This window comes from Acanthaster planci, linkage group LG12, assembly GCF_054643075.1.
Source record: "Acanthaster planci isolate LZ-2023a linkage group LG12, COTS_SCS, whole genome shotgun sequence".
Classification (NCBI taxonomy): Eukaryota; Metazoa; Echinodermata; class Asteroidea; order Valvatida; family Acanthasteridae; genus Acanthaster; species Acanthaster planci.
In genome coordinates, this window is record NC_141788.1 from 1,250,469 (window position 1) to 1,263,721 (window position 13,253).

The 13,253-nt window shown below is 42.7% G+C and overlaps 1 protein-coding gene across 2 annotated transcripts in view; it reads right to left on the reverse strand.

Annotated features, from left to right (window-relative positions):
• Nucleotides 1-13,253, reverse strand: part of LOC110982808 (phospholipid-transporting ATPase ABCA1-like) — a 45,647-nt gene that overhangs the window by 3,357 nt on the left and 29,037 nt on the right. For both annotated transcript variants that reach the window (XM_022241491.2, XM_022241490.2), the window contains 19 exons: nt 11,430-11,599; nt 10,509-10,744; nt 9,667-9,921; nt 9,227-9,356; nt 8,590-8,667; nt 8,050-8,216; nt 7,447-7,624; nt 7,124-7,239; nt 6,500-6,650; nt 5,811-5,934; nt 5,419-5,563; nt 4,237-4,357; nt 3,726-3,794; nt 3,049-3,297; nt 2,491-2,625; nt 2,094-2,197; nt 1,720-1,812; nt 776-1,019; nt 460-577 (listed from right to left, as the gene is read on the reverse strand). In XM_022241491.2, the coding sequence (XP_022097183.2) occupies nt 460-577; nt 776-1,019; nt 1,720-1,812; nt 2,094-2,197; nt 2,491-2,625; nt 3,049-3,297; nt 3,726-3,794; nt 4,237-4,357; nt 5,419-5,563; nt 5,811-5,934; nt 6,500-6,650; nt 7,124-7,239; nt 7,447-7,624; nt 8,050-8,216; nt 8,590-8,667; nt 9,227-9,356; nt 9,667-9,921; nt 10,509-10,744; nt 11,430-11,599 (2,883 nt within the window). The remainder of the gene's footprint in view (nt 1-459; nt 578-775; nt 1,020-1,719; nt 1,813-2,093; nt 2,198-2,490; nt 2,626-3,048; nt 3,298-3,725; nt 3,795-4,236; nt 4,358-5,418; nt 5,564-5,810; nt 5,935-6,499; nt 6,651-7,123; nt 7,240-7,446; nt 7,625-8,049; nt 8,217-8,589; nt 8,668-9,226; nt 9,357-9,666; nt 9,922-10,508; nt 10,745-11,429; nt 11,600-13,253) is intronic.

The following is a 13,253-nucleotide window of genomic DNA, read 5'->3' on the forward strand; positions in this document are numbered from 1 at the left end:
CTGTCAGGCATTAAAAACATCAGTTATAAACTTTTGCCAACATTGTAAGTAGCTCTGCATTTGGAAGAATTCAGATATACCCGGGTCAGTTTCCATTTTGATCCTGTTGTTATTGAACTATGAAAGGTTCCCACAAGTATACATGCAACGCAGCATGGAAATGCAACATAAAACCAAGAGTGCAAGGAGGTGATGAAAAAAATGTTGAAGATGAGCAGTGGCAAAACTGACTCCAAGAAAACCCACAAAATTGGGTAAAGACTGAAAACCTAATCTACACGTCTGCCTGAGTGGGATTCGAACCTGGGTCACAAAGGTGGATGGCAAGGGAAAGTAGCACGTCCCGACATGACTCCAGCAAATAATCAGATCGCGTCTTCTAAATCCCTCACCCATTTGGGGGAAGACAAAAAAAATTACAGTTTTCACCCAATTGACCCTCGGTCTGACACAACTTACCTGGAGACATCAATATCTGGTTACTATCAGGAGTATTGACCACTGTCACTCCCAAGGAGTCTGTCTCCTGCAATGCCTCATCTCCCGTCTTCTGCTCCTTGGCAAAGTTGATAAACACCTACAGAGATTGGGAAATATGAACGTTAGATCATTAAAGCAGAGCTAGCTGGACATACAGTGAATGACATTCTGTGTTTATTATCACAATGCTGGCTTGTAGGTAAAAAAAAAAACAATGCAAAGTTAACGTATTTGAGGAATAATGAGTTTCCTGGGAGTTTTGAGTACTGAGCAAACATTGTTCCCCTGCGCTCACCTGATCAAGAGTTGTCTGGCATACTGAGTAGTCCTCGATGAGAAACCGTTCCTTGTTAGCTCCAAACACACCAAATACCTTGGCCAGGGAGGTGCTGGCTGTGGGCATCTGGTACTCCAGCATGTTGAAGTGACGCTCCCGCAGTGTGGTGTGGGGGAACATCTCGGCCACAAAGCGCATGAGCGGTTCCAGGCGGGGCGGATCGCCGCCCACACGGATGGAGATGGTATAGCCATCACCAAACCTAGACAGAGGAAGAACATGCCAGTTACTGTGTGCACACTGACAGCATCTGGCTGATCTCTTCATCGTACGGACTGTGCATGAACCTGTACGTAAATGCTGCCCTCGCCTTCAACAAAGAGAATACCAAGCCAACGTTTCAATGTAACTACTGCCGTGCACATAATGAAACCTTGCAGGCTTGCTGATCACCTATGTGTCCTCTTTGCCACATGTATGCAAACAAAGGCATCCATGTGGTGTGTCTGTTGCTAGGTAACAAGAGCTCTCTGCCATTCTGAACTGAGCCAATAGCAGCCAAGAAAACAGGGTAGGTTTTCATCATCTCAGGCCTTGTATCTGAAATCATTACCCACTTGTAGTCTAGCATTGCTCAAATGAAATGGTTAAAACCTTTGCATTGCTGGCATGAAGTTTGACCTTTCATTGGTAGTACCCGACTTATTGAGCTAAAACTTCAGAGTCAGTGGGTTAAATATCAAGCAAAGCAAGCAATGGACACTAAGCTGAACGTTGGAAAACTCACCGGAACTTTCTAAACATTGAAATGAACTATGTCGAAAAGTGTGTTTTGAATTGTCGCCTTGGTTTGAACTCTTCTATGTGGACCGTATTCCTTTCTAAAATAAAATTGAGAAATCTGCCCTGAACAAATAACAGTTGTCAACCATGTCAAGCATAATCTATTGTGATTGGCTTACTTTGATTTGAGATGCTGTGTACTACCGATGCACTTAAATCGTCCATTGACCATGATGGCAACTCGTGTACATAAGGCCTCGCATTCTTCCATGCTGCAAACACAAACAAAAGCTTTTTTTAAATGTGTAATCTTGTCTCATTGGTGCTCCATACAGCTAAATGCTTTTAGTTTATACCCAAAACCACCAGAGAATATTGGGAGCCAAACTGTGCAGTGAATTTTTGCTCGTTCTGCTTTTCCAATTAACGTACCGTGAGGGTAAGAAAAGAACGGAGCATGGTTCCCTAATATTGCACAGCTCAACTCTGACAAAACAGGTTCTTTAGTCTTGGCCCGCCCCAGAGTTTCACAACTCCGCCCCTGCTCTCATACCTATGTGATGTCAGGATAACAGAGCGTCCTTCTTTGATGATGCCAGTGATGCGATTCCAGAGGAACCGACGAGCCTTGGGGTCCATTCCAGTGGTTGGCTCATCCTAGGATTCAAGGAAGATAGGATTTTCCTCTCCAACTTTAGTCACTGTCAGTCCTCGACGGAACCAATGGATTTAACAATGAAAAACTAACTCAACGGTGCAGAATACCGACCAGGGAACCAATTTCACTGTAACATATTTCTAATCAGGAAACTATGTTAACCCTAACACTCCTCAATCCTTCACCTGTTGGAGGATTGAGGACTGTTAGGGTTAATATAGAGATGTCAGAAGTCTAGCGTATAGGAAGATATTTACAAGTCGTTCAATTCAGAGGCAAGACACCAACTCACCAGGAATACCAGCTGAGGGTCTCCGATGAGGGCAATGGCAGTGGATAACTTCCTCTTATTACCCCCGCTGTAGGTGCCCGCGACACGCTTAGCATACTTGGTCAAGCCTAGCTTCTTGATGCCCCACTCCACAACCTGAATGAAGGAATCAGACAACAGATGCTCACTATTCCACAAGGGCAGAGATGGCTGAAGGCAAAGGAGAGATTTTACAGGGCTCATTGAGGAAATCACCTGCTGCAGACGACTAGTGGTTAAAACCTCAGACAGAATTTGGAGAAATGAGACATAATTTTAAATGTGCTTAGTGTGTTCATAAAAAAATAATCGGGGCCTTTCAAAGTACATAATCTTATTCTAAATGACGGCAGAGGCCCATCACCGTCGGATCAAACGACTCCTATTATCAACTTTGGCATGCTATCGACCCCCATGCAACTGTCCCAACTACGAACACGAGAGACACAAGCAAAGCATTTTTCAAAATGTGAAAGAGACTGGTCTCCAACCAGTACGCATTGGTACGGAGTAGATAGTCCGGCACCCTGACCCACTTACCCTCTTGATGTCCTCTTCGGGTACCCCTCGAAGTCTGGCATAGAATGCCAAGTGTTCCTCCCCGGTCAGGAGCTCGTTGAGGGCGTCAAACTGCGGGCAGTAGCCCACGCTATGACTGATGCGCTTCATGTCTTGCAGGATGCTCAGACCGTTGATGTAGGCGCAGCCCGAGGTGACCTGGGTGTCGCCGGTCAGCATGCGGAATGTGGTGGTCTTGCCAGCTCCGTTGACTCCCAGGAGGCCGAAACACTGTCCATGCCAGAAGCAGTCATGGCAGAATTAGCCGCTTAAAATGACAGTGATTTCTGTTCTAACAATGTTTCAGTTGCAGACACAGGACACATTTTGCAAGATTACAGATCTCTTGCTTTATCCCACGTAGGAGGTGGAAGGTGTGGCCTTCACATTTTCTTTCATGACAGGTTATTTCATGAGTAAGCCCAGCTATAACACATTTTCCAAAAGCTTTTTGGTGAGTGATCTACAATTTACACAACCAAGACGACAATTTCAAATTGCAGATAACCAATGCTAACAAAGTCTTAATCCCCAAGTTTCAATCTTCTGGCTATGCTATTGTTTGTTTCTGTAAAACAAGCAATGAAGTCTGTGGCTTAGCTAGAAAGTACTGAATAATAATTTGACATCATTTGACAATCCTCCTTTTTGGCACTTACCTCTCCTCGTGGAATACCGACACACATCCTGTCTACAGCTCGACAGATACCTCGACTTGTGTTGAAGTCCTGGAACAAGAAGGAAGGTTCATATTTGTTACACAATTACACAAACAAAAAGTGGCAAAGGAAAGCGATTTACTGGTAAAACCAATCGAATCAAAGTTGCAAGCAAAATAACAAATTACAATGATGCTTAAAGGTGTTATTTGCGTCAAATTCACTTGACGCTTTTCGAGCAACTAAGCCTCAATGTGTCCTCTTTTGAACCTGGTACGACAAGCTCAAGGTTCTTGAGCCTGTGGGAATTTAGAGGGTGTGTCCTCGGGCAAGACACTCTGCCACAAGTTGTCTCTGCCAATCAGAGAGTAAAATTAGTGCCGAAAAGGATGGACTGTGCTTGAAATGACAGTGTAACCATCATCCCTGGGACCCCAGACGGTCTCAGGTATGTTTTCAGGGCTCGATGGGCCGGGATATTAAAAAATAAGAACTGTAGTAATCATATTACCTTGGTGAGGTTCTCCACACGGACCACGTCATTTTGAGCTCCTCCTGACAGCACCCGGTGTCTCTCCCTCACCACATCATCGTCTTCGTAAGCTAGAGGCGTTTGCTCTGCCTTGATTAGCCTATAGACAAATCCCATTGGAGGAAAAGACATTTTGAGAAAGCCCCATTTCAAATTGAATTATGCAAGTGGTGCAGAAACAATTGTTCTTACAGACTGTAAATCCGACAATCAGAATTAGAACCATGACTGCGATGGCACTGAGCTCGTTATGCAGGTGGTACAAACATGTTAAATCTATCTGTCTCTTTGATTAACAGGTTGAGATTTTCCAAAATATACATGGGTTTCATGCTTGAGAAAATGTGACTATGGTACCAAAGCAAAAATAGGCAAGTTCAACCAAGGACCAAAGTTGATCATAGTTCAACTAACTCTCATCGAACACACACAAGTCCATGATGGTTGGACTAGTCTAGTCAACTATTCGCGACCAGCCTATAGAGGTTGGTCGCATCGCTGGTTGCCATAAAGCGTTTTAATAGCACAGTGCAGAGAGGACCAGTTATAAGAAAAATGCCTCACAAACAGTATGTCACTAGTACATGACCATTTCCACTTTTATTTTTGTTTCTTTGCTCGTCCTGCGGCCCCCTTTTCTCCCCTTTGGCCTAACGACCTGACAACATTTGATGAGTGTCACACAATACCGCTGCAGGCTAATCTGGCCCCAATTGAACAGGTCAGCAGCACACTTTGCCAGTTTCATGAACAAAAGAAAATTCAAGGCGGCAGGCCTGGCTGAAATACTCCTGTGTCAATAGATGTTGTCTGTCAGATTAGAATAGAAACCAGACAGTCCTTTGTGTGGGTGTATGCGTCGAGTAAATGAAGATATGAATTTTTAAAGAATTTCGAAAACAGAAAAAAATGATCGTCATCCCGTCCCAGCATCATCAACATCGATAACTGCCACTAGCAATGGCAAAAGCCTGTTAAATTAAACTGATTCAATGGGTAATCTACTGACTACTGGAAATAAGGCTAGGTGAACTTATCATCTGGGGCTGAAACTCAATACAACTGCACAAGAACTACATAAAGATGGGCGAAAATTATTGCATTCTGCAAAACTGTGACACAATTCCTTTTGGAGAAACGACGTTTTAAGATGAACTGTACCGGGACTTGAGGAAGAACTTGTGCTCTATGAGCAAGGTCAGAGCAAAGAAAGCAGCACCAGTCATCCCCAGGGCAAAGATGTTCTTGCCGACCAAGTCCCAGGCCAAGACGTTGGTTGGAGCAGGGTCCGATTCTAGCAAGTTCTCTGTGGAGAAACAAAAAATGAAGGACATGTAAACTGAGTAATGCTTAGAAGGTCATTTGATTCTATTGAAAATATGCCATACAAATAAATGAGGAAAAATGGAAGTTGCTAGTTTAACCAGATGCTATTGAACTGTAAATGTCCTTGTTCAAATATGCCACAGTCCTTGATGTCAATGGAGTTAGAACCACGATGATTCTAAGATGTGAAAGCCTGTCAATGTTGGATTTTAAAAGGGTCTTCTTACGGAATTTGCTCTCGACTTCTGACTGCAGGGAGACATTGGACATCTGCATCAACCCCTGGCCCAGGCAAAAGGGAGGGAATATCAGAAACAGTTTCTTCAAGCTCTCGTTGGTGCTCATCAAGTTCTGGAAATACAAGGCAACAATGCAGCTTTGAAAGAATTTGATTTGCATGTGACAACGCATTTAGATTTTGTTGACAATTTTCCACTTTTCCTTTGAGCTTTGTCCACAAGTCCCTCTTTAACAGAGGCAAAGACAGAAGCTTGACTGACGAAACCTACGCCGTGGAAAAGTGAAAACTGCCAAAACTTCACACAAGTGCTGTGGTCAAGTCTGCCAGACATCTCTGCAAGTCTGTCACAAGCCATCCAGTCTTTTATAAGCCTAGTCACAAGCTACATGTATTCATGTGGCATTTCTCTGTGACTGTTCACCCTATAAGCCAGTGACAGGTCAAAACAATTAACTTTTGACTGGAATTGCGATGGACTTAACTACAGAGTGGCGGGCTCACTTTTACATGGAAACAAATTCAAAGTAAAAACAAATTACTCACAGACCTGCGACACAGCTTAATTCATGCACCAAACATAAAGACAAAAAGACACACCCAAACACAAGGTCTCATTCACAACACAATTCACGAATCTACTCATAAAACTGAGGAGAAAGTAGTTTTTAAACCTACACTGTCATCCATTCCAAGGAACTCCAGGATAAACGTTGTCATGATGGTAACGATGCCAATCAGCATATTGGCACAGGCCATGGAGAGATACGCCGTGCTGGGCGTGGAGAAATAAAATGATGCAGGGTAGGACATCGGTGTGATAGCCCAGCTGCAGGCAGAAGAAAAAGCAAAAAAAAAATTGACACAAATTCCGGTAGTATGTTTCTGTTTGTGTTTTTGAGACGGAAAACAGAGGTCCAGAGTGTCTCATTTCAATTTTGGGTAACTTAGAGAGACAACCATTGCCAATCGCTGGTCAGTTTTGCCTGGTACCCCGGATATACCTTACGCAGAGGTTGCCAGGGAAAATCAACTAGAAGTCAACAGTTGCTCGAACTTGGCCTTACTTTTTAAAATGTGTTTCTTTTCCTATTGGGGTGAGTTTGATCTCGGCATTTGCTAGTGAACCAGGTTTTAAGGAAAACCAAAATTCAGCTACCATGCGCAGAAATTCATTCAAATTTGCAGTACACAAGAAGTGAAAAGAAAACGAACTGCAAGATACAATGTTTCTCTATTGACGTTTCTCTCATTGCTGACATCAACCAGTCCAATTTTGGAATGGTCTGGTTTTGGACTCACCCATACATCAGCAGCAACAGGATCGTAGCTGGCAAGGCTTCCGTACCGATATAAGCTTTCTGACTGAAGCATCGGAACACCAACATGGTCAAAACGACCGGAATCAAGAAGTTCATCTGGGACAAAAAAAATTGGAAATGGGTACATCTTGGTAAAAAGTTATCCAAACAAGGACTGAATAGTGACTTTGATGGTGGCTCTCTGCTATCAAGTTATGAGCAAAGCAATCTGTATCATAACAAAGATAAAACATCAACTAAGAAAAGTTGTGAAGGCCCTGGTCTGTTTGGGGTTTGACCCTGGACACGAGCTCATTAACTCACCAGGTCCCAGAGGAGCGTGGACACCCAGTAGGTGGTAGGGCTGATGCCGCTGACAAACTGAAGATGTTTGGACTTGGACTCTCGCTCCGTGACCAGAAAGACCACAAAGCTTGCGGGTACAAAGGCCAGGGCAAACACAACAAATATGGCTGTGCTCATGCTGATGGGTAGCTCCTTCCTGGTTTGACCAAAGGAGGGAAGGTCAAAGTGGTAAAGTACAGTGTAGGACCTAGACTCCCTACAGGAACAGTATGGGTAGCAGCTATGTGCTACATGCAGAGGGCATCAAGGAACCAGACCAATTTTCATCTCAATGTGCACAAATTATGGCACAGATCTTTGCACAGGAATGAACATGAACTTTTTTTTTTCAAAAGTTAACAAGGTAGTCCTGTTTCGAATCCATAACAGGTCAAAAAGTAGCATCTGATAGACAGTACAGACGCTGCTCTCAGCTGAACAAAATTAGAACAAAGTTTATTTCCCATTGTCTTTAAAATGTCAGCCATCATGAAACGCTCATAATGTTTTGTTTTTTTTATACATTTTCTTTTTATGAGTCATCGTTGGATTAAACAGACGTTGCCGGACCAACCAACTCACATGATAATATCTTGGAGTTCGTCGCTGGTTAGGTTGATGGGGTAGTTGTAGGTAGTGATGCCATATTTGTGTCGCTCCGACTCGTCCATGTTGCCACGGAACAGCATGTTGTTGGCGACGTTGATGAAGGCCGGAAGGGCATGGTAACCGTTATTGTCCCACCACACCTAGCAAAAGGGGCAAAGAAATTACCACTCAAATCTGGTGAAGTAATTGCCATACTTTGTTATAATATCATTGTTTCATTGTGCTTGCACTAAGCGCTTCTAATAAAGTGGCCCTAAACCAATCGCATCGACAACCCGGGGATCCCGATTAAACTGGATAGCTCGGTAGTGCACTGGTGAAGTATATGGAAGTCGGAAGATTCAAATCAAATTCAGCCACTATTGGATTAAAATGACCACAATATACAAACTACCAGTCCCTAAACAAATTAGTCATTCTTACAAAAAGTGTACACCTCCTATAAGCCTGATGAGGAGTAAAAGAAAAGATGAAATTGGAATCTGAAAACAATTTGAAGGGTCAATCGTTTACCTTGACGTTTTTGAAGCGAGCAAGGGACAGCATCACAGCATAGATATCCTCCATGGTTATGTCTGAGGGTACCAAGTCCTGCTCAGAATTGGAAAAACAAAAGATTGACTAAAAATTGAATGCTATCAAAGAACTTCACCCATCCCTCTGTGACTAATTATTATTAGAAACTTGCACGGCTTAACCAAATCAATGTTTCAAACCGTTGAGGGTAATTTCTGTACAAACAAACCACTAGGGTTGTGCTTCAGCGTAAAAACGAGATCAACAGACGGCCAAGATTATGATGAAGAAATCCAGAGGTATTTCTAGGGAGGTCTCAGGAGCAATGAGATATACAATGTTTTAGGAGAGCTGAGAATTTCTAATTCTAGAAGAATGCCCACATAATACCCAACAATTTGACTCTCCACCTCTGAAATCAGCCGACATGCCTTTTCCTGATCAAGAATAGCTTTTGGGCATATTCACATGTAAGGGCCACAGATGCCCCAAACTCAAATCACAACGTGAGCGCAGGCACAAGGGGGCAGCACTAACGTTAAGGAAACAAAAAAGGCACTGCACGGGGATGTCATAACAAGTTCCTACAAGAGGATTGTAGTCTTGAATGTTTGATTTCTCAAACTGATCTCACGTTAATTGGGCCAGGGAGATTGATGTCCGATGAGCCATCCGTCTTGGACCAGTCAGCCAGTAAGTCTTTGCTGATGTTTGGAGTGAGAGGGGCCAATTCGTCTGTGTCCAGGAAACTTACTCCTCCAAATCTGATTGGACACAAGTGTTTCTCCCTTTTTATTTACGGCAAATTAAAGCATTTCAATGCAAGTGTAGAAAGGTTCATGGTACATAACCCTCCACATGTTCCTACCAGCTCTAAGATGCTCTGAAGACAATGATGCAATTCCATGCAGACAATCTACAGGGCTTTTTGTGTTTTTTGCAAATAAAAAGAATAACTAGCAGGTAAAGAAAAAGAAAACTGCAGATTAACTACTGTCACAAAATCACATTGGCTGTCAGCTCTAACACGATCTGTTACCATTGGAATGATACACAGGACTGGACAAGTCCTACCTCTTCCAGATGTAGTCTAGGGTGGTGGTCGTGAGGAACCAACTGATGTTCATGCCTGTGTAGTTCTGGAGAATATCTGTGGTGGGGACTGTCCGTTCCGGAGGGGGCGGGCCCTCCGCCCCTTTATCGCACGTCTGAAACGATTTACCACTGCACTCACACGTCAATTCCCCATTCAGGTATTTTTCATAAAGGTCTGGGTCCATCTGCTCAGTTGACCAATCGGTGGATGATTTGGGCTGACAGGGGAAGCCACTTCGCAAGAAGAGAAATGTTCAAAATTAGAGATTGAGTTGAAAGACCAATTTGTTGAAATAAAAACAATGAATCTATTTTGGTGAAGGATTATCTTGAAAACTGCTCCTCTAATTGAAGTAGGTAACAAACAGGTATTTTGAAAATGATGCCTCTTACACAACACCCAAATTAATCCTTTTCATAAAAGGAAAATATTGAGCAGACAGTCACAATCTAAGACCTGGATCTGTTGAAAGAGCTTTTCACAAAGCCACAAATTTTTGAGGGATGAAGGCATGGATCAAATACCAAAATACTATTTTTGCTCATATTCAGACAAATTCCGCTTCAAAGTTGATCAAGATATGTTCTCTCAACTTGAAGTGTATCAGACACTGAAAATCTCAAGCAAGATGGGTAATCAGAATGGTGGGACGGATATCACAAATCCCCTACATATTGTGAGACATTCTGACTTGTGTTGAAGCTGGCCCGATACTCAACTCCCCAATCACTGCACAACATTTAATCTAAAATCTGAGCAACTAATGCCAAGAAGAAGTTAGATACACCGTTTGAAACCAATTGATTCCATTTGTACTCACTCTTCTGTAAATGGGTCCTCGGCCATGCACCGGGTCCCTATACCAGGCTCGTCCAGGGTTATGCTAGCCTCCATTCCAGTGGACAGCTTGTCACCGGGGTTGTCATTGCTGTAGAAGACATAGTTTGGGGTACCGGTCAGCCAGGGCAGCAGCGGGAGCTTCTTGGTGTCGGTCTTGGGCGGCATGAGGACAGTGAAGAGCATGGCAACGCAGACGAAGACAACAGGCAAAATAACCTGGAGAAAAAGAAAAAAAAATCCAGAATTCATAATTCAAGGTTTGAGAAAGCATCTCCCAACTTCCTATAAAGTTTTAATATCCATTTTCTCTTCCTAATTTTCTGAGTTCAGAAAATCTTGGGCGTCAAGTAGACAGACTTAACTTGCAAAAGATAACCTGCAGCTGTAGAAGTTTAGAGATGCAAATCTTTCTTGGAGAGCCTCAAGAGTAGATAAATGCCACGAGTAAACCTGTAGTCTGCATCTTCACCAGAGATACAGTATCAGAGCAGGAGCAGTGAATCAGGACAGTTTCTTGATGAAGACCAATTGGGGTCAAGTCAAGCATTCCCACCAACGGATGTACAGACCAGTTCCTGGTCCTTACTTTATTGGCTGGTATCTATTGTATGAGGGAGGTGGGAACCAGCCGAGCACATAGAGGCATTTGTGCACATAAAATGAACTTGAGAAATCAGAATGGACGGAAAGACAAACTGCTAAGATGCATAGCAACAAGTACAACCTCATTTTACAAGGTTGCACAGAATGAAGGAAGCATCAGCAAAACCACTGTTGGTAGTAACACCCACAAGTCTCTGGATCTTGGTTGTAACCACTACCTACGGGCTTCCATATGCACGCATGTTATTGCCAGCTACGGCCAGAACGTTCAATCACAGCTTCTGTTTTTCTAACTGACCTGAGCAAAGAAACCTTTCTTGCTCCGTCGGAAGTGATGGAACCTCTTGACCAGGAGTGCATAGAACTGTCTTCGGATCAGGTTGATCCCATGTACCTCATGACCAGACAAGTCAGCAGCATGAACCCTGCAACTCTCAGCGTCCGGTGTCCGAACATCAGAGATGGAGACTAAAAACAACAAGACGGAAGTTTGAATTGACATGTTATCAATAAAAAGATATTTCCTTCTCAATCGATTTATGTCTGCTTCAAGAATCCTGCTGTGTTGAGAAAAATTTATAGATGAAAAAAATTGTCAACATTAATGCGTCCTGACTTGGGATTTTAAAAAGTGAGCTTTCCTCTAAACTGTTAAACTGAGCATCTCTTCGCCATCATTTTTTAAGGTGTGTTTAGGCTTTTCTTATTTCACAGTCCACATGGGTAAACCACATTTCAACATCACCAGAAAATTGAATGCATACAAGAGTGCCCACCATGTTGCAAAGGTTACACAGATGGAATTACATAGAATTAATGTAAATTTCCTTCACTATCCATCATCACTGCGTGACTACTAACATGCATTGATAATAAAATGTCTTTATAAGAAACACATCTAAAATCATCTTAGCAAAACAATTCTTCTACAAGCACCAGAATATCCAACAATTTGATTAAAGCTGGAAGATAAGTATACAGAAATGACTCTCAAACAAAACCAACAAAAAGTAGCACTTGATGAGCAACCAAACATTTTCTTTCAAAGGAGTGTAGAGCCCACCATTCATGCATTATTCATGAAGCTGAAATGTCAGTACAACATGTAGAGCACAGCAGGATTCACAACCGACAGTCTCTGACAACTTTTCTTATTCATCTAACAAGAAGCCATTTTGACAAAGTCCCTGAGAAGATCCATGGAACGTTCTACACCTTCAAACCCAGCACCCATAAACTCACAAGTTTTATGTACACATGCTAAATGTATGCAGACGTAAATGTACACTCAGATTTTGTGAGATCTTGAATTGTGTGTGAAATGCACTTGTACAATGCTCAAATATCTAAAATTGCGGCTTTGTGAATCTGCAATATTCGGAGGATGTTCACGTAGAGGTGTGTGTTGGAATCTGCACTCCTTTGAATCAAATTACGCGATGTCAGCTGTGATTTCATACTGTGTTCTACGCGAATCATTCCAAAGGGTTCATGCCAGACTCCCACTACCGAGCAAAACCTGCGACACAGAACTTTGACTAGATGATCACATTCTGAAGAAATAGAAATTGGAACGGCACAGGAAGAGGTTGAGGGCAGGATCGTCAAAGCTTCAAAAGTTTGAGTCTTTTCTTTGCTCACTTGACAGAAAGGCAGTGTTGTTTAGCTTGAATATTTTAGGAAGACATCGGTTTGCTGAAGACTGGATTTAGTACTTGCGCTGTATTTGTATCATTTGGACAAGCTTGTTAGGAAATAGCACGGACAAGATTTTTGAGAAGAGGTGGAATATTTCCTCAGCTCACATTAAGGACTAAGTACAGAGACACACAATGAGGACTGCCACAATGTACGACAGTTATGTTTTTTTCTCTTGAGAGGAAATCAAGAGTATACAAAATACAGCGCATCTTCAGGCCCGGCATGTACTGGGACATGTTCTGAAGGCGAGAAGGCAAGCACATCGACAGTAAAACTACAAAGAACTGGACGATCCCGCCCTCCTTTGATGAATTTTAAAGGAAGTGTCCAGATATGTTGGCAAACATAATGATGCGGAACACCTGAGACTTTTGATAGTGCAGATGGGATGAATGTGATCTGTATTCGAGGGACCACTACA